The sequence below is a fragment of the Ornithorhynchus anatinus genome, chromosome 3, assembly GCF_004115215.2.
Source record: "Ornithorhynchus anatinus isolate Pmale09 chromosome 3, mOrnAna1.pri.v4, whole genome shotgun sequence".
Classification (NCBI taxonomy): domain Eukaryota; kingdom Metazoa; phylum Chordata; class Mammalia; order Monotremata; family Ornithorhynchidae; genus Ornithorhynchus; species Ornithorhynchus anatinus.
In genome coordinates, this window is record NC_041730.1 from 34441565 (window position 1) to 34466043 (window position 24479).

Consider the following 24479-nt stretch of genomic DNA (forward strand, 5'->3'; position numbering starts at 1 on the left):
ACGCACATGTATGAATATGAGCTTTATCTTGGAAATCTGAAGGCAAGTTGAATGTATTGTAGTAAAGATGTATATGCTATATTGGATGTCCTCCAGAGGGCAGCAAATGCCATGGAAAAATTAAACTACTTTTCCAACACAATGAGAAATTTGAAAAAATACACGAAAAAATCTGTTCCTTATTAAAAAGGTTAAAATAGTTTAGGTTCCAAACCCTATGGTCAGTGTCCTTTCAATTAATTCCCAGTATCAATTAGAGCAGTGTCATTGCTCAGGAGTAGACTAAATAAAAAATTATAAGAGATACCATAGAGGACTTTGGTTTTCAGGCATGGCACGTTGTTCTTCAAACTTTGACAGGATTTAAGGAGGACTGTGTTTTTATTTCTGTGAAATGGAATAAATAAATGAAATACCAGCAAAACTTTCTATCACATGCCAGAAGTGCAGTGTCTTGGGTTGCCAGCATGGTGGTGAGTCTCCAAAGAACATCCGTGGACCTGCTGGGAAAGAGTTGAGGTTCTTCCTGGCTTCCCTGATGCAGCTGGCATAAGGGCTCCTGTGGTGAGGGGGTTTGGCTGTGGAGAGTTGGCTCTACCTGCTTCATACTGTTGTTCAGAGCTGACCTTCTTAGCCCAGGCTGGAACATGAGAATTGTTCAGAAATGTTAGATCTGAATCAGGGGACTATAGCTACCCACCCTTCTAGATGTGAAATATTTTCGGATCACGTGACCCGAGCTGTACCCTCTTTGCACTGTGGACATGTCGTCCGGCAAGGAAGCTGTCAGTGAAACCTCTCACCATCTGTGTCTTTGTGAGTTGGAACAGGCGGCCAAAGGCTTGTGGTTGGAAGCAACTCTTCTACTCAGTGTATCTGGCTCCTTTCTTGGGTACTGCCTGCTGGCCCCTGGGGTCAGAATTTGGCTCATAGTTGACCAGCAGATGTTTCTGGTAATGAAAGATACTACAAAATGACTTCACGATATGCTAAAAGAGTCAAAATGATGGATTGCGTAGATCTTCACTATTTTCATTTCTTGTACAGTGTTAATTGAAAAAATAATTTTAGCACGGAGTTTGAACCATCTTTTTTCTTCATATTTCTACTAAGAATCTTAATGAAAGTTATTTTTTCCATGACCTTGTGAGGGGATATGAAATGCGGTAGTCTCACCAGTTATGGTATTTGGAATCAAGGATCCAGAGGCTAGTGACAGAGCAGGGAATAAATAAATAAACCACCAGGCCCCAGTGCAAACTATACATTTTGCTGAGGACTGGAGATCCTACTACCTGTGCAAATTAACTCTTTGCCTATAACATCTAATGTTTATATCTGTTCAGACAAAAATTTGCTGTAAGGGCAATTTACAAATACAAACTAAAATGAAATAATAGCATTTGTTGAGCACTTACTATGTGCAGAGCAATATTCTACACAACATAATTAGCAGGCTTGTTCCCTGCCCAGAACAAGCTTACAGTCTGTGGGGGGGATACAGACATAATATGAAGGCAGACATTAATCTCAAAGTATCAAAGAAGAGTGACTGTAACTAATAAAAGAGTTCCCACAAAATGAATGTGTCCCATGGCATGATTTATATTCATTCACTTATCCACTGCTCTTTGGTTAATGTGGGAATTAGATTTATCTCTGTAATTTACCACTGTCATTCAACAAAGCAGAGAGGAGTTTCAAGGTTAAATGTTTAACTGCCAAATTCCTCTTTGAAGGACCATTTTCATTAATTACCTACTACAATGGAGAAAGAAAAATTAAAAGTATTTCCTCCAAGCTAAACATTGGGAGAATTAAGTTTACTATAGTAGGAAATTTAGTAAAAGTCTGAACTATGTCCCTTCCCAGTGAAGTGTTTCATGGATAGAGCCCAGGGTAGTTGGTAGAGGGTTTGTTTGGTAGAGAGCTTTGATCAAGGAAGTAAAAATCAATTTTCATTTAGATTGAATTTTGGATTTTTTTTTAAATTCGTTTTTCCCTCAGCCTAATTTATGGTTGTTTTGTGGTTCTTTTTCCATCTCCATCACCTGAGCAACTTTGGTCATTTTCAATAGTTCATTTCTATAGCTCACTTTCTATAGCTCACTTTCTCCTGCTGCCTTTATCTTCCGGGCTGGCATCAGCAGGCACCTCCAAACTGTCAAACCAATGAAACCACATCTGATCAAATGACCCATTGAAAAGTTGTTACAGCTGGCATTATCCACTGAAGCTTTCCTGGATTGCTTTTGTTTTTCTTCTGAAATCTCATAGCTGTGATCAGAGGTGAGTTTCAACATCAACTGCCTTGTTATTATCAGGTGCAAGGTCCACCAAAACTGAGCCAGAGCCAGATAACGTTAGCACTCCCTTTCATTAGTGAGTCACTCAGATCAACTTCTCTAGCTAGAGAAACAGTCCCATGGAGGCTTGACTCTTAAATGTAGCAAATGGCTCTGTGGATGCATCTCCTCAAGCAGGAGTTCTTTCTGGTCTGCATAGATACTACATCACCACTGTACGGGTTGGTCCTCATCATCTCCTTGGCTAACCCTTCACTTTCCAGTCTCTCTCTAAGGGTCACAGCCCATTCTGGAGGTGTTTACAGAGGTGGATTATGCTGAGGCTAAATTAGCAAAGTGTTTGCTATTTTCTGGAGAGGTTTGGTTTAAATCCAGTAAATGAGGATACTGGTCTTCCAACTTCAGATTTCTATTTTTCCTAAGTGCACTTTTACCACTTTATGAGTCCCAGCAATGCTAACCCATCAGCTTGAGACAATGCAAATCAGCTTCACTGGTCTGGATATGTGAGGAGAATGGACCCTAGCAAGATACTAAGCAACTAGTCATGGAACTGATTTTGTGAAATTCAATCTCAAGCAGTATAGCTGCTGTAGAAGACAGTTGGGAACTACCACTATAGACAGATCAGCAAGTCAGGGAACAATCAAGAGAGGGGTTGCTGTCCTTGACTGGAGGTTGAATGAAGAATAGGATATCAAGAAGGCTACATTTGTGGTAGATGCCTTGGCAAAGCAAGGAAATATCTTTTGTGCACACAGATATCTGTCTTTTCTAGAGAAGGTCTCCCTAATCAAAGTATCACCTTCAAAGACAAACTACCCACATAGTTTCCTTTGTGAGAATCTAAGTGCAGACACACCCCAAAACTCATAATATGTTCCTCAAATATGAGTACATTGTGAACATAATACTGTGGGATGTATTTTCCCCAGACTACAATGTAATTTGTTTCTTCACCCTGACATGGAAGCAGACATGATGAGGAAAACCTGCAGTGATAAAAAAAAAAAAGTTCAATGTAGATCCCTTGCCGCAACCCTACTCCCCTCCATTATTTCTTGGGACTTTTCTGATGACCTATTTCTAACTCCATGTTGTCCAGTTCTATGCCCCACTCATCCCTGTCTTCCTGGCAGCTCTTACCCAGCTATTAGGGAGCCCCTCTCAGTGATCAGATCATGGCTGTCTTGCGGTTTTCTGTCTGGTTTTGCTCTCTGTGCCCTTCTGTCCAGGCTCCATGGACTCTGCAGTTACCACCTGGTCCCTGCTTAACCCCACTTGGCCCTTGTGCATCTCTGAAGCTCTAGTTCCCTTAGTGCAATGCCTGACTTCCTCACTTCTTTCCCTTCTTCATCACCTCCAGAGACTGTGAGATTAACCGTGCCTCCATTTCAATGGAGTGGACTGCTGCTGTAAATGGGCAGGAGCTAGGAGTAAAGAGTGTTTATCAGAACATCTTAAATAACAGTCTCCATCACTGATTTAAAAAAAAAAAAAGGCAGGTCGGATGGACAGATTGGGGAGGGACAGTTAGGAGTCTAGAGGGAGAAAAACTGCTCAGAAAAGAGCAGCCTGGGATGTAAAGGAAGGCAAGGGGGCAGGAAGGGAATTGATTTTCTGGAAGTGATTGGACATAATTTCTTAAGGGATATAGGGACCCTGGGATGTCAGCATCCCAGATGTGCATGCGATATCTCTGGATTTTAGGTATCATGCTTGTTCAGACATAAGATGATGCCTATATTTATAGAAATGCCAGCTAGCTATAAGGTCATATTAACAAGGTATAAAGGAAATAGAGCACTGTAGTCTATTCTGTCAAGACTTACAATTCAATAGGAGACATGACAAAAATATGCAGAATACCAAAAAAAAAAATAAGCCTATCCCTCAGAAGTTAAAGTTCCAACGTCGAGAAACAGAAAACCTGCCAGCTACCCGGGGAAGCAGTAACCTACAGTAAATGAGAACACATATCAATCATGCACCGAGCACTGTACTAAACATTTGAGAATGCATTTACTCAAAGGTAATAGAAATGTTTATTAAATTAAAAATCCCAACTTAATTGAGGTTCTTTGAGGCCACAGCACTGTCCGGAGAATATTTGAGAAAGTAATCTGCCTCAAATGTGTAGTGATGTTGGGCTGTGATGAAAATTCTTTCCTTCAATCTGCAGTTGCTCAGTCTGGGGCTCCAACAGAGAATATCACTGTTTTGTGGGCTGAGCCTCAGGTCCATGGCAATAAGAAAGAAGCTCTACCTACCTAATCCAACCATTTTCTGTGTGATGTAAGTTTGTTTCAATTGCATTATGATGTTGGTCTCTTCCATCATTAACAACCAGTATGGTAACCAACCAAACAAGATGAAACCAAATGAAGTTTGAGTAAGTCAGAACTTGCTGCTATAAATGGATGCACCTGAGATTGGAATTCTGCAGTTACATCTTGTTGAATTTGCTGCAAGATCTTGCTACAATGAACAATACGGGGATGTTGCCACTATTTAAAATGTTTGTGATTGGAGAGTAATTTTTTGGTTATGATAATTTAGTAGAAAACTCAGAGATATCACCATTAAGGTTATTGTATTTCTTATTTGGAAAGTTAAAAGAATGACTGAGATAACCTTATCTTATCAGCCTTGATGTGAGCAAACCAAATTTTTGTAAGAGGTTGTCAGGGTTAGTGGTCAATTAATCTAATGTTGCAAAAATGATTTTTTTTTTCCATTGTGAAGACAGACACTCAAATGGTTACAAATGCTTCACTGTTGATTGATTTTGGAGGAGTTTTCTAAATTCCAAAACTCTTTTAGTTGCTGTGATATGTTTTGTGCTTTTAGAAATGAAAGTACTACATAATTTGTCCTAGTATAAATGTTCTCCATTCACCAGTGTTTATGGAAAACTATTTAAAAGAAAATAGTTAAAGCACTCGAGTTTCATATTTTTGATACAGTTTTTATCACCCTTCCCCTTCTAATAATGTGCCACCTACATCAACCAAGTCTCTTGCCATTTCCATTTTTAATGTTCATTATTTAATGCCTACTGAACTTTCATTCCAGTTTTCCCCATGTAGGTCCCTCCTGTGGTAGAGTGCTAATCTGATTCCCCAATGAATAATCTGAGGCATTTAAAATGGATCATGAAAAGTCAGTGACCCCCCTGTCCTCACTTTCAGATTGGTACAGATCAGAATCAGTCTCAGGAACGCTTTCACTAGTATCAACTCTCTGAATGGTGTAAGCGGATGAGAACTGGGTGGGGGTGGGGAAGTCGAGAGGAAAAATCTATCCCAGGGAGAGCCCAACCGCAGCAGCAACAGAGAGCAGAATCATTTGCCACAGTCTGTTAAATTGGAATGGAGAACTTGAGGTGAAGAAATGACTATCATTGTGATCGGGTAACTGGGTTTGCTTGTGGACAGATGAGAAACTGGTAAGCACCCTATTAGGATGAAGAGATTAACCTGACTAAAATCTAGTAAATTGCATATTGTGGGAGTGAAAATGTTAATTTTGTAGCTGAAAATCTTCTAATTCATTTGGATGATAGATTACAGGGATTAGATCGTGATTTTTCTGTCAAGTTTGCACTGGGTTTGAGTAACTTCTTTTGGCTCTTACTTTCTGAATTTCAGGGACTATGACTATGTTTGGTAGTGATTTTTAGTTCACCTAGCAGCACCAAGATTAGCACCATGCCTAAATAATGCAAACTTTAGGAATTTTAAAAGTAGGGAATTATAAATGATCAGTGTCCTTGTTCCCTGATTTATTTATTCTCACAAACACTAATGATTTAGAGTTATTAAATATGATGACACAAAGATGAATCTCTTGAATTTGGGTGCTCTTCTGCTTTCAAAAACACATCTCAAATGTGGCATTAAGCAAGTGTTCTTATTTTAAACATATTTGAACAAGCAGCATCTAAACCTCACATGATGATATGGACTAAAAATTAACCTAAACACTTCTACATTGAAAGCTTGTAAAGACATTTGGATCTGGGTCAAATATATTTTGTTTATTTTTTTGTGGGAGCAGGGGGTGTTTAATGAAAGGAATGGCATAAGCAACCTATGTTATATAGAGATCCTTTAAAAATGTTCTTTCTGTTAAACAGATGTTTATACCTCTCATTTGTTTTTCATTTTGCTTCTCAAGCCTGACTCCAATATGGGTAATGAAAATAAAGGAAAAGAAGATTCAGAAGCTCATTTGAATCTCTGAAATTCCAGAAACATAGCTAGAAAATAACTGACCTTTTTTCTATTTTGTTATGTGTTAGAAGTAGATGGGAATCGTCTTGCCCTAACTTCTGTGATACTAGATCTGAAATCCCACAGGCAACCCATAGGGTTTCTCATTTGATTTGGTTTTCAGAGTGATTGTGCAATTGTCTCATATATTGCTTTTGGTTTTTGATTATTGTAATGATAGTCTTCTACTGAGAATGACAGAGAAGTCTCAGTTCTGAGATATGAAGGAATTGATTATAATGATAGTGGTTTGTGGAGCACAATTTGAACTTGATCATTCCCCCACTGCCCACCTCCACCCCCTTCCCCAACCCACCAACCTCCAATAGAAGGGTTATCTCCAGAGTCAGGGTCATGGAAAATGGAGAGGGATGATTTGCCTTTAACTGCAGTTTCCCTATTTATCTTACTTTTCAAATACCAAAGGTTAGAGTTACAATGTAGTGTGAGCCAGCCTTAATGTTCCCTCAGAACAAGGAGCTCCTCTCTGATCTCAGATTAACTCTTCCAGAGAACAGAGAAAATCAGTGGGAACTAATATTGGATCTAACTTAATCATAAGAATATGTCGAATGTCTATTTTGGGAAGCAGTGATTATTAGTGTTTATCCATCACCATCATCATATTCACTATAATAAGTATCTATCGAATACTTACACTTTGGCATACCAAAGCAATTGCCTGCCTGGTAATGGAGCTACACCATTATGCCATGGTCACTGGCAGTCCTTTAATGGTTTAAGAAAAATTAAATGATACTGTTGAAAGCAACTATTCACTTTAACTGTGTTTTTATTATCTTTTGTTTGGGAATAGCTTCCTGTCCCCCTCATTCAGTTCCATTGGCAGTCTTTTTTAAAGGAGTAGACCTGTCTCTCCCCATCACAGCCTCTCTTATTGAATAAGTATCCGAGGCTTCCTTTCCTGTTGACTTGACCTCTGAGAATTTTGACTCCCACTGAAGTGCAGCACCTCTATCCAATGTTTGAGGAAAACCCTTAGGCTAGCGGCAGTAGCCCTATCTATGTAGATAAAATGGTTCACTGCGGAGCTAGAGTTGGGTTCCTATAAAGGTCTGGAATTTTCTGAAGGTCCTGGCTGGAGTGAATCATGTAATCTACCTATAAAAATACTTTAGAATCACGGCAATACATTTCAGTTGTTCAACCTCTCATGTTCCCTGTGCAGTGTGACCCAAACAATGAAAGGGTATTTCTCAGTGTTTAAATTGTTTTTATTGTGATTGAAAAATCTACACTTATTTTTGTAATGGTATTAGTCCACTGAACTAAACACTGGACACAATTTATGTCACATATGAGGCTCAAAGTCTTAATCCCCATTTTAAGATTAGGTCATTTTCTGTGGTATTTGTTAAGAATTTACTGTGTCAAAACCATTTTAAGGACTGGAGTAGGTAAAAGTTGATTATGTTGGACACTGTACCTGTCCCACATGAGCTCACAATCTAAGAAGGAGGGAATACTGGTAGTGCATTCCATTTTACAGTTGAGGAAACTAAGGCACAAAGAAGTTCAGAGAATTTGCCTAAGATTACTCAGCAAATGGTTGAATTGGGATTAAAACCCAGGTCCTTTGACTCCCAGGTCTCTGTACCTTCTGTTAAGCCATGCTGCTTCTACCTCTTGACTGAGATCAGTTGTTTGTCATTACGAATAAAGGCTGAATTCTTAGCAATAACTGATGTTTACTTCCATTTAAAATTCAATCAATTAATTTTATTTATTGAGCACTTACTGTGTGCAGAGCACTGTCTTAAATGTTTGGGAGACAACAACATAATTTAACAGGCACATTCCCTGCCTACCCTGAGCTTACAGTCTAGTGTGGGAGACAAACATTAATATAAATAAATAAATTATGGATATGCACATAAGTGCTGGGGGGAATGAATAAAGGGAACAAGTCAGGACATCACAGAAGGGAGTGGGAAAAGAATAAATGAGGGCTTAGTTAGGGAAGGCCTCTTGAAGGAGATGTGCTTTCAAATAAGGCTTTCAAGATGGGGAGAATAATTTTCTGTTGGATATGAAAAGGGAGGAAGTTCCAGGTCAGAGATGTAATGTGAGCAAGAGGTCAATGGCAAGATAGAAGAGATCGAGGTAAAGTGAGTAGATTGACATTAGAGGAGTGAAATGTGTGGGCTGAGTTGAAGTAGGAGAAAAGCAAGTTGAGGTAGGGGTCAAGGTGATGGAACGCTTTAAAATTGATGGTAGAGTGTTTCTGTTTGAAGCAGAGGTAGTTGAGCAGTAAGTGTCAGTTCTTGAGGAGTGGGTCAACATGAAGTGAGCATTTCTGTAGAAAATTCAGGCAGCAGAGTGAGGTATGATATGATAATCAAGGTGGGATAGGCTAAATGTGTGGGTTAATGTGGTAGCAGTTTGGATGTGGAGGAAAGGGTAGATTTTAACAGCGTTGTGAAGGTTGAACTGACAGTATTTAGTGATAGATTTAATATGTGTGCTGGATGAGAGAGAGTGAAGTCAAGGATAACTTGAAGTCTTGTTTTGTTTTGTTCTGTTTTGCTTTGCTGTCTGTCTCCCCCATTTAGACTTTAAGCCCGCAGTTGGGCAGGGATTCTCTCTATCTGTTGCCGAATTGTACATTCCAAGCGCTTAGTACAGTGCTCTGCACATAGTAAGCACTCAATAAATATGATTGAATGAATGAATGATTAAATTTGAAGTCATGAAGAAACCTGAAGCTCCTTAGGGCTTTCAGTCAATTTGAGAGGAAAAATACCTAGTGTCAAGAACATAGGCCTAGGAATCAGAGAAGCTAGATTCTAATCTCAACTGCACCCTTGCTGGCTGAGTGATCTTGGGCAAGTCACTTGGCCTCTCTGTGCCTCATTTTTCTCATCTTTAAAATGAGGTTTCAATTCCTGTTTTCCCTCTACTTAGATTGTGAGCCCCATATGGATCAGACCTGTGTCTTACTTGAATTTTATCTACCCCATGTTTAGTTGTGTGCTTGACATACTTCAATACCTCAAATATGATTATTATTATGAATAATGAAATTAATCAGTTGTCTGTAGGCAGTACTAGTGGTGTACAAAGAGTTTTCATTTTTGGAATCCCTGCAATACATGAAACTGAACTGCATGCCTGCTGGATTTGGTGTAAAAAAGCAAGGAAGCAATTCAAATGGCCAATCTTCTTTTGTTTTCAAACAGAAGAGATATTTACCTAAAATTCTGATCATGATTAATATGTGGATTCAGATGATCAGATTTTGCTCTGGAAGCATCTTTTGGGGGTTTTTTGGTTTGTTTTTTTATCCTTAACTTGATTTGAAGCAATAGAATTGGGTTAAGTTTTCTATTGCTTTAGAAAATGCAGCCAGTTTTGGAATCTCCAATTTGAAGACTGAAGTCAAAACTATGTATTATTGGTAGATTCAAGCCGAGCACTAAAAATGGAATATTAACACAGCTTGAGAATTTGGATCCAGGATGGCCCAATTTCATTTATTCATTCAATCATATTTATTGCATGCTTGCTCTGTGCAGAGCACTGTACTAAGCTCTTGGAAGAGTACAATACAATAATAAATGGACACATTCCCTGCCTACATGGAGCTTACAGTCTAGTCCAATATTATATAGTCCATTTTTCAGCTGGCCCATCCCTTATCTGTTTCCAATACCAATACTTATAAATCCAGTTTTTTGTTTTGTTCTGTTTTTTTGCTCCAAGCCTCTCTCCACCTTGGCTCCTGCCAACAAATTCTGCACCTCACAGGCCACACCTGATTTCACATGGCCCAGGATGGGAGATCACTGAGGCTCTGGAATAATTGGTGGGATCACTGTATTAATTTTGACTATTCTAATTGTAAATATTTTTTATGTTTGTCTCTCCCATTAGAGTGTAAGTTTCTCTAGGGCAGAGTAGGTGTCACTTCACTATTTTGTACACCTCAGGCACCAATTCAGACCAAATAGATGTTTAGTAAATGTTATTACTGCCTCTGAAAAATGGTTTAATTTGGGTTGACTCAGACTACAACTAGCAGACCTCCACGAAAGTCAGCTTCATAATGTTTTGGATTACGTTTTTGTGGAGTGACGTCGCTGCCTAACCCTAGTTCGATATTTGTTGGAGTTCAGGCTCACCCCTTGAGTTGGGTCAGCTCAAACCTTCAGTGATGATTTTTTTTTTCAAGTGAGAGAAATCCCACAAAGTAATGAAGGGGTTGGGATGTTGGGATTGTGAAAAGGGCACACTTGCTCAGAACATCCTGCAACTAATTATGCAGGCAACTGAGGTCACTGTAACCTTGTTTATCTTCATTCATGTGAAGAGCCGTTTTAATTTGACAGTAACTAAACAAAAACAACAAGCAATTCAAATGTCTTGACCATTCATGACAAGACAATGAGAGTAATGTGTGTTGACTATACTTTTACTTGACTCAGTGAACCTTTGAAGCTTGAAAAAATAAATGGGCCAAACAACACATCCTTGTCTGGTGTCTTGACACTAGCTAAGAACTAAGGGGAGTGGTTAGAAATATGAAATCATCCTAAGGGCCTCAGAGGACTTCAAGACAAATGATTAAACTGAAGAGATCCTCCATTATCTCTGTTGTCTGTGAATAACGACATCAGGGTCCAGTAGGTGAAATATAAGACAATGAATCTCTGTCTGACCTTTCAATTAATAAGCCAAAGTTTTCCAGCCCACTTTGACCAATTTGGAAACATGGGTAGTAAAAATAACAAACCACTAATCTTTATTACTCTTTACAGAATGCTAATGGATTCCCCTCTGCTATTGGAAATAGCAAAATTCCCAAAAAGCCTAAAAGCCTACTGTAGAGCTGCAAATGTTTCTTGTGGGAAATTTTTCAGAAAAATAAAATTTAAAATGATATGCATAAATTCAAATAGTACAGGGTGCTGATACTTTTCTTTTTTCTATTTCAGTTTGTACCTTACAAACCATGTGCCCATTGTAACAAAGTAAACAATGCCGTAAGATTCCTTATAGGACTGCAGTCAACCCAGATGCAAAACATTTGCATATGTGAAACAAAATGTTTTTGGTTTTTTTCCATTTAACAGTGCATGAGGGAAGACAAGTCTGGGGTGGAGCACAATAATGTAAAAAAAGAGCTAAAGAAAAAGGAGGTAGAAAAAGATGTGAGATGACAGAAGCATCATCTTCAATCATCTTCAGTCATCTATGAAACTAATTCTTTTGCTGAAAGAAATGCAAGGATTTTTGTCTGACCATTTCAAAGTAAATATATACCATAATGAACATTTTATAACTAATAAACTGAGGTAGCAATAAACCTGTGGGCAAGTGACTCTCTATAAGGCTTGTTTAGCACCCATAAAAACATTTTCTGCCTTCATTGGGCTTAGCCACGAAGATATGAATTTTCTCTAGGTATTATTAAGTGGAAAGCAATTAGGAGTGAAGTCTGTAAAGCTTAACAGAGTGTGATGGGCCACTTCAGCTGCCAACTTTCTATAATCATCACTTGGTGAAATGTGCTGTGCTGGTTCTTTCAAGGATCTGTGATTTCTAATGGTTGAGAAAAAACTCAAGAGGGCTCACATTTGCACAACCCTAATTTCAAAAAGCCAAAGCTTTATCTTTAGTGCAAGTTGTTGTTAAGAGAATGTTAGGTCATCTTTTTTTTTTTTTTTTACCAACACAGTCAAGAAAAATGCCTTTCTGTGAATTGGGTACAGGTCTGCAAAAGCTGCTTAATATGACCAGTAGCTTTTATTTTGGGAAATAGAGACAGTGAAAAGACCACTCCATGTAGCCCAGGACTCGAGAATTTGACCAAGACTCAGTAGCAATAAAGACAGATCATCCTACCATTGTTAAGAGTTCTTATGGGTAATTTTGGCCATCTCTAATTGAGTTCCTGCAGAAGGAGTAGCACTATTTATCTTTAGCCTTAGCTCTCACCCCATTTCCAGCTATCATGCCTTTATACTTCAAATAACTTGCCTTCTATTTTTTAATAATATGTCATCCTTATCTTGATGATAAAGCCTACTATAGGCAGAAAGTAGTTACCTACTGGAAGGAAATCATTTTTTAGTACCTTCCCTCTGATTTTCATGTTTTTAGAGATGAAAAGAGTAAACAGGGAGGCAACTTAGCCTTCTGTGTTGTTTTTGCTTTGTTATGTATTTAAATGGTATTTGCTAAGCACTTACTTTTTACCAGGCACTGTACTGTGGGTAGATACAAGCTAGTCATATAGGACACAGTCCATGTCCCAAATTGGGCTCACAGTCTTAATCCCCAATTTACAGATGAGAAACAGAGAACACCATATTTGGTGTTAGATTGAGAAATAATTTAAAAAAATGGGTACTCTTAAAACCTATAGATTTGGGTGTCAGAGAAAAAGCTACTGAAACAATTTTCAGTAAAAATAAATATAATTTGCTGGAGATATGGGGAGGTGGGGGCAAGAATACTAGATAGGAAAAGACCCAAAGTTTTTGAAGTTGAAAGCCTCTTCATTTAACAATTATATTTGATCAGCTATGTATGATCAAGTTCATTATCTTAATAAGCCAAATGGGAGGATTTAAGACAAGCAAGCAAGCACCCAACATGATTCAATGTACATTATTCTGCTTTCAAAGATAGCTCTTCTAGAATGAAAATTGTAATACTAGACAAAATTGATATCCTGATATAAAGTTAAATTTTCAGAAAGTCACACTTGGCTAAGTTCACCAATTCCTGGAGTTCTTAATGTAGTTTATATGGCAATTTCTGTGGAATTACTTTATCTGAAAATATAGAGGGAGAGCTGTTTAGGAAACTGTTTTTGCTCTCTTCCTTTAGCTCCATAATAACCACCAGCAGAGAAACCTTTACTTTTTAATTATCTCATTACTTACCAGTAATTTTACTTAGGTACATCCAACCCCAATTACCTAGTACAGAAATATTCATTTCATTTAAAATATGAAATATTTCAACAGCCTTCGATGTTGAGCTAAGTTCGCTCTGGGGAGAAAAGCCACAGATGAAAACTGGGAATTATCTTGTGGGTAAAAGTAGAAGGATGGTTGCCATCTGTCAGGGTAAAGCATTTTCTTCTTCCAGTTTGTTTAGATTCCTTAAACCACAAGATGATGGTGGAGTATTTGTATCGTTGTCATTTTCTGTTGGTTAATGCGGCAAAATTTCTACCAACCAAATTGGAGACTTGCTGTCAGTCTTCCACCCTCAATTTGTAGGAGCCAGAAATTGGCGATTTACCACAAGGGAAGAGAATCAGACACAGGAGAGGCACACACTGGAATAGCATCTTTACTGAGTCTCTTGTCAGGAATGGCAGATGAACCCTGGTCCTAAGACTTCAGGACTGAGAAGCCGTGCTGAGGAACTAATTATAGTGTCCAGTAGGCAGGCTTATGTAGCATCATCTACAGTCTCTCATCCCTGCCAGTTGAATTCCCCTTGAGGCTGGAGTGCAATAAATGAGAGGGGACAGGCATGCAACATATTGTGCAGCACATTTGTGTTCTTGCTCTACATAAGTTGGTTATGGGCAGAATCAAGATTACTAGAACCCAGGTCTCCTGACTCTCAGGTTTATGGTTTTTCCACTAGGCCCTGCTGCTTCATAGGCTGGACTTTCATAGTCAAGGATCAGGACAGGCTGGTTCCCATATTTCTAACCTGTGAGAGGTTAGAAACCCCCAACAACTTTATGTACTTCTCAATCTGGGACCCTTCAGCACCTTATGTGTCTCCCATTCTGTGCCCTCCCTCTCCAGTTGTTCAATACCCTTGACATTGCTTTAGGCTTTATATCACTTTCACTTCTTTACCCTTAAGTTCCCTGTCAAAGTCATTAAGGATAATGTCACTAGCCTCTCCCAGCAGGATGGGGAGCCCCTTTACACTGTTTGTTTTATGGCATCACAGCAGTTTCCCATGTCTGTGATTTACCGAGTCCCACACCTCAATTGTCTTGAGTAAAAGGCTAATGGTAAAAGGAGTGACCTGGTTAATAGGAAGACATAATGAAAGCAGCTTAGCTCAACCCTTTTTTATTAACTCTATTTGTTTTTCAAACTGATTTCAATTATGGAAACAAATTGGGAGGGGTGAGATTGACAATTTGACAAATTTTTGGAAATGGTGTACTCTTTTCTCCAGTCTCTGTCATCATTTGTGCTCGCAGAAGGGTGTAGTGGAATTTTTATCCTGGACACTTCTGTGGGTCTGGCTTTCCCCTCCCGGAGGAAAAGTATAAAGCAATATTTACTCCCTTCAGGAGCACGAATCAGTCTGTGCATGCTATTTTATTTTGTAGTGCCTGTTGGCTTTTTGACCAGACCACCAACATCTTTGTAACTGAAATGCTGGGAATAAAATAAACTCTGTACCAACGTTTGCCTTTGGAAAGGGAGAGGAAGAAGTGAGTCTTTATCTGACCTAGTTGCAGTTTCATTTAGAATGCATTTTGGTTATTGTCATTTAACCAAAAGTAAAAGTTAAAGTAGGCTCCTGAAGAAAGAAAGGAGGATTAGTGAATCTATCATAAAAACCCTGGAAAGTCTTCATCAAAGGCAGCCTGTCTCTGTATCTCTTCAAATGGAACATTTTCCTTCACACCCTTGGTTTTTTTAGGCTGGGCATCAGCTTCTTAGGAAACAGAAATGTTGTTAGAATAAATCTCTTGCAAAGACAAGACCCATTATTAAAACCAAGCAAAGGGATGAATTTGAGAAAGAGAAAAGTGAAGGAAAGAATATTTTATAAAATAGCACTAAAGGTTCAGCCTACATCTTGACTGGGCTTGATTCAGTCAATTATATTTGTAAACAGATGATTTCACAAAACTGATTTCTCTCATCCAAGACCAGGAAGGCATATACAACCTCTTACATAATAAATTCCTGTAGGATCCAGAGTGGCAGTTCTCCAGTGGAAGAGAAATCAGCCCCAAATAAGAACTTCTGGCCTAAATATGATGTTAGTCATGTTTTGCCAGCTGAATAAAGCAGAAGTTGAGTTCTTTCATTGAGTACTGATCAGAGTTGACCAGGAAGAATTAACTTAAGTTCTTGTACCTCAGGCACAAGAGAGTGGCATAGTATTAAGAGGAAGCTGCCTGTTTCACATCTATCCTAGATGCATGATCCAATCCTCATCAAATGGATCAAAAACTTTTAAGAGTCCCAGTTCTGGGAACCAGTGCCTAGCTAACCTTTAATGGTTCCCTTCTTTTAAGATGAGCTGTCTTTCACACCGATGTTGCTCTCATGTCATTATTTGTGACTGGAATCAGCCAGGGAATCTTAGAGGCTAATTTGCCAGGTGGAAATTCTGCAGTTCAAAGTTCAAACTTTAAGCAGGAGAAAACAATGTGCTTCCTGTATTTTGGTTATCTCAGGCATCAAACAAGGATAGGAAATGGTAGCTCTAACTAGGTCGTCCTGTTGTAGACAATAGATTATTATAGCTATTAATAATAATAATCATGGAATTTATTAAGAATTTATGTGCCAAACACCGGGCTATGATTAGATCAGATGCAGTCCCTGTCCCACAAAGGTCTAACAGTCTAAGAGATCGAGAGAGCTAGTATGTTATCTCCCTTGTACAGATGAGGAAACCGAAACCTATAGAGAATAAATGACTTTCCCTAGGTCACACAGCATGTGAAAGACAGAGTTGGAGAAGCAAGGTGGCATGATGGATAGAGCATGGGCCTGAGAGTCAGAAGGGTCTGAGATCTAATTTCAGCTTTGCCATTTGTTGTGTGACCTTGAGCAAGTCACTTAACCTCTCTATGCCTCTGTTGTCTGTAAAATGGGGATTAATTTGGAAGCTCCATATAGGATGTGGACCGTGTCCAGCCTAATTAACTTTTATCTACCCCAGTGCTTAGTAGAGTACCTGGCAAATACCATTAAAAAGAAAGTTGGGATTAAGACATAGGTCCCCTGAGTCCCAGCCCCGAGGTCTTTCTACTAGGTGAAACGACCCAAGTCTCTTTCAAAGAGACCTTTTTTTTAAGTGGAAGATGGCCTCTTTCTGCTTGTAAACTCATCATAGATAAACCGGTAGACTGAAACAGAATGCTGGTGGATCACAACCTACCAGACTCCCAGTGTCTCAAAGAGGCATGTATACATGGGAAGTGGACATAGAAAAGTTGACTTTAAACCACTGTAGACATTTTAGGCCATAGTATGAAATCTACCACACTTGGCTGAAAAATATGGAAACTGTGTGCCTGGATTGTATTGCATTCTTTGATTAGGGCATATAGTCTAAGCATTTGAGTGGGATGGAAAATAGTGTGTATGCGTCTCATTGAACACATGAAGCAGCGTGACCTAGTGGATAGAGCACAGCCTTGGAAGTCAGAAGACCATGAGTTCTAATTCTAGCTCCACCACTTGCCTGCTGTGTGACCTTGGGCAAGTCACTTAAACTTAACTTCTCTGTGCCTCGGTTCTCTCATTTGTAAAATGGGAATTTAAGACTGTGAGCCCCGGTTGGGACAGGGACTGTGTCCAACCCAATTATCTTGTGTCTACCCCAGTGATTAGAACAGTGTCTGGCACATAGTAAGTGCTTAACAAATGCCATCATTATTATTATGAACTTAGCATAGCCATGATACCCCATTTAGCTAGAGATGAGCCGATTATGCCAGTGGTACATCGGTGCACCCCATAAATAGCTATGTTCTTCAAATAGGGCAGCTTACATCCCTTCCTGGGTCCAAAAGAATAAGTTACACATGATGCTAAACCTGGGCTAAATTTTCAAAACTACTTAAAGGTTTTTTGTCAACTGATTTCTTTAATCTTCTGCTTCTCTTCAAAATATACAATGTTATAAGGACTTTGTGCTTGGAAACAGCTTTGGAATAGTCATCAGCCTATTTACTTAGAGTGAGCAACAGTCTGTGTTTGGCAAGTAACTGAGACTGCTGATTTTGTTCATTTTGTTACCTATTATCTTCTATCTCTTTGCAGAGTTCTAGCTGACCTCATCCATCTTTCCTAAATTGTCAGTCTTTGAGAAACCCAGTAAGCAACTTGGTTAAGATGAATCCTTACCAATTTGAGCCTATTTCTTGCAGGATGTTGCCTTGTGCACTTAATTGAAATAACTAATTCTTTCTTCAGGATCAGTGCACCAAAACTCTCCTATTCCTTTCTTGTAACAGTGCTATTTCTGGGGATTCATTGCTAATCAGTCTGAGATCATACATAACTGGTTTTTCTGGTGTGTTGAGTCTTTTATTTACTGCTTGGTTGGTCTCACTCAAATGCGCCCCAGGTCTTACACCTGCAACAAAACTATAGCTGAACATTTTTTGAGTATTATAATCATAAAAGATAAAAGTGATTTGAGAGAACAGACTGGCAAGAATAAAAAGGCGCAGGTTGGAAATCTTTTGTGTTTATTTTCCAAAGTGAAGAGGAGGACCTTTGAGTTGCCAAAGGAAGAGTTCACAATAAGTAGTTAGGGAAAACTTTCCTGCAGCCCAGTAAGACTTCCCTGCAGCCAAGGCATTCTTGGCTGTACTGTTGAGAAACATTTGTATTTGATCTAGGAATCATTGCTTTGGTTTCTTGAACTTTGTGGTTGATGCACTTTCTTTCTGAAGTGACCTTTCTCTTATTAGAGTGTAAGTTTCTTGTGGACAGGCAATGTGTCACTTCTTTATTCCCAAGCATATAGTACAATGCACTGCACGAAGTGGACATTTAATAAATTGTCTTGCTGCTGCTGCTATTTCTTTTATTACTGTTGTACTCAGCATTGTGACCTTGTGGAAAGAGGACGGACCTGGGAGTCAGAGGATTTGGGTTCTAATTTCCATTTTGCCACTTGCCTACTGTGTAACCTTGGGCTAGTCACTTAACTTTTCTCTGGTCCTGTGTTTCCTCATCTGTTAAATGAAGATTAAATATCTGTTCTCCCACCCACTTAGCTGTGAGCGCATGTGGGACAGGGACTGTATATAACCTTATTATCTTTTACCTATCTCGGCCCTTGGTACAGTGCTTGACACACAGTAAGAACTTAATAAATACCACAACCATTATTATTTGCCAAATGACCCCTCTCCATTCTCACTAGATGTAGGAGAATATGATTGGGTATCATTTTCCACAGCAGAGGTTAGGATCACTGTACTTTTTTTAGTAGCAGCAGCATGGCATAGTGAATAAAGCACAGGCCTGAGAGTCATGAGTTCTAATCTCAACTGCCACATGTCTGTGTGTGACCCTGGACAAGTCATTTCACTTCTCTGGGCCTCAGTTCCTTCATCTGTAAAATGAGGATTGAGACTGTGCGCCCCACATGGGACAGAGACTGTGTCCAAACTGATTTTCTTGTATCCCACTCCACTGCTTAATACAGTGCCTGGCACATAGTAAGCGCAAAATAACAAATCCCATAATAATGATAATTATTATTAATTATCATTACTATTATTATTAATTAGTAGTAGTAGCCCACTGCAACAATTACCCCATTTCCTTCTGTATGAAGTGATCTCTGTATCTTCATTCACTGATGACAGATTTCCTGCTGATTTTCAACTGTCTGTTAAGCTTTGATGATTGGCCTGTCATCTATTCCACCTAAGGCTTAGTCAAGACTGTAGACTTGTAAGCTCATTATGGGCAGAGAACATCTCCACAAATTCTGTTGTATTATACTCTCCCAAGCACTTAGTACAGTGCTCTGAATATAGTAAGCTCTCAGTATATATGAGTGATTGATCGATCAAGGGTAGTACAAGTCAGCTTCCATTCTTCAGTGGACCCAATTCTCTTAGGCAGAACTGGAGGCATCATATCTGCCCCTGGATATCACTAATTTTCTCTTTTCTTTTTCCATCTTGTTGGCTATCACAAGATGATTTTTGTTGGGGATGGAACTGAAATGAAGAATGCCTGTTACCTTGACTTGAAAACGTAATCAGGTGCAGACAGCATAATCCTCTGAACCAAAATCACAGGACCAAAATCAGAGAGAGTGATCACCTCCATCACAGGCATGGAGAACCAAGCACCAGTTGTTTTCTAAAACAAGCTTCCACTTGGTCCTTCTCAGTACTAGTGCCCTGCTAGAATGTAGTCTAGGGATCACCATCTGAACTGTAGTGAGTTACAGATCAGAGCACTCCTTTTATCCTTGGACATAATAGGACTTTACTTGCCAATGACTTGAAAGTCTTGAATACACAGTATATATTTAATGCTACATTTGGTAGCTCAAGGGTAAACAGAAAGAATCTTCCTTCTGCCACTAACTCTAGCCAATCATAAAAGTAGCTGAAGGCAAACCCCTTCAGAAGGAAGGGAGCGTTTAACTTGAAAAGGGATCAGGGTTTCTCCTTTAGATTCTGTCACTATAGTAAGTTGCCTAGTGATCTGAATAAATAGCATTTTTTTGAACCTTAAAAATGATACATTTCTACCTTTAAAGGAATGTTGTGTGATTCAGTTATTCAAATCTGTAAAATACTTGGTTATCTATGTTAAAAAATGTCTCTTGTATGAAAAACCAGTAATAGTTATAAGCACAAGGCTTTAAGAAACTGTGTTACATCTTCTGGCTCTTTCCATTTAGTAATGATTTCTCTTTCAAACCGATCAACCGCTTTTGGATTTTCCAAGTGAATACATGCAAGTATGTGAAATGCCCAAGAGTTTATTATAAAACAATGTCCAACACCCTCCCCTAGAAATTCAAACTGCCAGTAAGTCAGGAAGATGTATGTGTTTTAAAACATCAGGAGGTCTGGTTTGGATCACACAAGGGAGGTTAACGGGGACATATCTTCCCTGAGCAGCTGAAACTGAAGTAAAACAGTTCCTATGTAGTTACAGGGCTGCCTGATTTACAGTGCTGGGATTCACGGGGCTGTTCTTGCCTCTGAATAAGCATAAGCGCTCAACTGCCGTTTATTTTTGAATTATAAAAAGCAGCTCTACATACAGTTTACTTTGTTGCTAGAGGGCAGTGAAACATAGGTAGGGAAAAAAAAGACGTTAATCCCCAGCAGGCTGCTGGGCAGTTGAACAGTTGCGGATGACAAAAGTTAATTAGAAACATGAGCAGTTTAACTGAAAACATTTGTGATAATTGGGAGCTCTGCGTCTCCAGAAACGAAAGTTTTCCTAGAAGAACTTCACAGGAGAAAGTGGCCACTGCAAGGTAAGTATTCAGTGTGTTCTTTTTCTGAGCCTTCTCTTTAGGTGTCTGGTTGCCTTCATGAAGTTGAGAACCTCCTTTGGGATGTGTGGTGTTGTGTGTGTTTGTGTCCATGCGTGTTTGATAGAAACTAAGTAAACTGGAGGTTTGGGCTCAGGATTTCGGCAGTTGCTGCCACTAACTCCTCTTACAGCTGGATTCACTTATGAGATAGCAATGTATCATTTCAGTTTGCTGAATAAATGAGAGGATTGCAGTTCTATTTTCAGCAGAATTGGATATTCTCTGTATCTTATGGATATCAAGTTGGAAATAACTCTAGCTAGGATAATGCCTGCTTTGTTGAATCAACATTTGAAACATTTTAGAGAAAAGGATCTTGACTGAAGGATGCACTCAAAGCCAAGTATGAGCCTTTCCTTGATGAGTACTTTCATGTTTTGTTGTTCATGTTGAAACCATGCATACCTATGACTCTTAAAATGTATGAGGTATCAATTTATGCACATATGTGTGTGTAGATATATATGTATGTGCCTGAATCCTGTGGCTTTAAACCTTTTAGCTCTATAAGAAGATGGGTTAATTTTGGTGGATCTCACTGACTTTCTGTGGTCATTCCTTCCTCTCCACCTACCCTTACCCAATGAATTAGCGATCTTAGAATTCACTGGGAGTGACACTCTGTAAAGAGGATGTGAATGAATATAGGTTCTGAAGTGTCCCTTGTTTATTACTGAGTAGGGTCCCTTTGGAAAGATTCTCACACTCAATGTGACAATGAATTGTTTTCCATTTCTTCAGAGTCATTGGAAAGCCCAGTCTCCTCTCCCCCAGGAATGAATGAAAATGCTCCCATCTCATTTCAAAGCAGCAGCAGCACTAATTCCATTGGTGGCGGAAGCTCATCAGCCATTCCCCAGCCTGGAACTGCCCCTAAACCTTGGCGGAGCAAGTCTCTGAGTGCGAAGCACACTGCCACATCTTCCATGCTATCTGTGAAGCAGCCCATGTCAGAGTCACCAAAGCCATCTCCGGAGACCATAAAAGCCACCTCCAATAATCAGAAATCAATGCTAGAGAAATTGAAACTCTTCAACAGCAAGGGTGGATCAAAGACGGGGGAGTCCCTGGGGTCCCGGGACCCAAGCTGTGAAAGGCTGGACACTCTCCCTAGCTTTGAGGAAAGCGAAGAGATGGAGGCTGCCCAACGGACCACCAGCGCCACTGGACCGGCTTCCAACAGCCCCAAGATTGCACTCAAGGGAATTGCCCAAAGAACATTCAGCCGGGCACTGACCAACAAGAAAACCTCCCCAAAGGGCAATGAGAAAGACAAGGACAAGCAGCGGGAGAAGGAAAAGGAAAAGAGCAAGGATGTCTCCAAGAGAGCATCTGTCACAGAGAAACCAGACATAAAAGAGGAACCAAAAGAAGAACCAACCACAGCAGCTATCACAGAGATGCCAAAAAAGTCCTCCAAGATTGCAAGCTTTATCCCCAAAGGCGGAAAGCTGAACAGTGCCAAGAAGGAGGCCCCGGCCCCTTCCCACAGTGGAATACCAAAACCAGGAATGAAAACCACCCCTGGAAAATCCTCAAGTGCCCCAGCTTCCTGCAAGGAAGGGGAGAAAATCCGAAGTGGGAAACCCAGCTCAGGGCTCTCCCATCAGAAGTCCCAGTTGGGCAGCAAACATTCCAGTTCCTCCTCCAGCTTAGCCTCCTCAGAAGGCAAAGGAATTGCAGGATCAGCGACCTTGAGCAGCAGCAGCAGCAGCCAGCCTGTCAACGGGCCAGCTAGTACCACCCAGACAACGGGAAGTAATACTGTCAGTGTCCAGCTACCTCAGCCCCAACAGCAATACAACCACCCCAACACTGCCACAGTAGCTCCTTTCATGTACAGGTAGGAGTCACTCACCCCCTATGCTTTCTTGAGCTTGGCCTTTCTGAAGAGAGATTGATTTCTTGGACTTGACTCAGGGTGGGAATGAAAGAACCTTTTTCAGAAAGGAAAAAAAACAAATTGGAGACCTTCTCACTCCAAGCACTGTACCTTTTTCTGCTACATCACAGGGAAGATGGTGGGATTTGATTCTGTGACAATGGACTGGAAAGACTGACTGAAGGGAAAGTGGTAAAATTAATCAGGCGTCCGTTTGGTCCAATTCTCTTTAGTTCCACATCCCCTGACAAGACAAGACTTATTAGCCATGAGATTGCCATTTCTTCATTAACTCAGTCTACTCAGGAAAGACAAACTAAGAGAACTACAAATGCTCAATTAATGACTCAGGGCTTATCTATGTGGACTATTTTGAATACAAATATCCTGTGAAGCATTAAAGCAGCTGCACTGCTACCCATAAAAATTTTATAAGCCTAATAATACACTGAAATAGTCTTGGGGCAATATATACATATTTGAGTTGTAAAACACTAAAATTCTCCATCTTTGCCAACAACTGATACGGAGTTTAAATATATTTATATTTTCATTTAAATTGAGAATTCAATTTACAGGGACAATATCTGTATCTCCCTAAAATATTTTTTTGCCCAAGTAGTATAAGGTTAGATATGTATTCTTTTTATTAGGAACAAATGAAGAAACTTAATGAAATAAGATAATCATCAGAAGGGAGAAAAAATTCTTCCTACCTTGTATCATTGAGTTCCCCACCCCATCTTCAATTCAAAACTTCCATAAGACACATCTGTAAAGGGCTCAAGTGAAAGAAAATAGTCTTTACATTTGAAATAGCAAATGTTAATCTCAAATATCATGAAAAAAATCAAGGAACCACCTGTTTGGGAATAGATACTTTTAAAAAAATGCTCAAATCTTTGCAGTCTCAGTATTTGGACTCTGAAACAGAAGGCTAGGCAGCAGATAATTTGACACATGTAACAATAATCCTATTGGTGAAATGTAAGAGACATTTAGGATGCTGGCAAATGTGACATGTGAACGATGGACAGATCTTGGTATAGAGACCTTATGACTAAGACCTTATATGAAGGAAGTGATACCAGTGTTAGTGGTTTGGCACAGTGTGCTTGTACGCTCTCATCTCTAACAGTCCCAGCCCCTCTTGGAAATAGAACAGAAAATGAGAAGCAATGTGGCCTGATGGATAGAGGAGGGGCCTGGGTTCTAATCTCACCTCTGCCACTTGTGTGCTGGGTGACTTTGGGCAAGTACTTTCACTTCTCTGTTCTTCAGTTACCTCATCTGTAAAATGGGGATTAAGACTGTGAGCCCCATGTGAGACAGGGACTGCATCCAAACTGATTAGCTTGTATCTACCCCAGTGCTTAGCAAAATACCTGGCTCATAGTAAGCATATAACAAATACCATAAAAATTAAAAAAAAGGTTACTGCAATCTTTGTTGCCCCCTGTTAGCCTGAATTTTTTTCAGAATTCCCGGTGGGCCCATACATCTTGCATAATGCAGCTGGTTCTTTGGTCAGAAGTTTTCACCATGGATGGCATTATCCCAGCAAACAGACCTGGGACCAGAACCCACCTGTCCAGATTCCCAGAGCAACCCTCTTCCCACTGGACAAATAGTGGCAATCATGTACTCTTGATTTCCTTTCTCATGCTACTGATTTTTTGGAAGTTGATTTTGGATGTTGACAGCATTGATGTAGCTAATTTGGCTGATGCCCTG

The 24479-nt window shown here is 39.6% G+C and overlaps 1 protein-coding gene across 7 annotated transcripts in view; it reads left to right on the plus strand.

Moving 5' to 3' along the window:
• NAV2 (neuron navigator 2) overlaps positions 1-24479 on the plus strand; it is a 355390-nt gene that overhangs the window by 157436 nt on the left and 173475 nt on the right. For 4 of the 7 annotated variants that reach the window (XM_029059803.2, XM_029059804.2, XM_029059806.2 and 1 more), the window contains exon 1: positions 21618-22706. In XM_029059803.2, the coding sequence (XP_028915636.1) occupies positions 21640-22706 (1067 nt within the window). In that variant the 5' untranslated portion in view covers positions 21618-21639. Of the gene's footprint in view, positions 1-21604; positions 22707-24479 lie in introns of those variants that run through there. The other 3 variants (XM_007658581.3, XM_001505596.5, XM_029059807.2) reach the window with 1 other exon arrangement.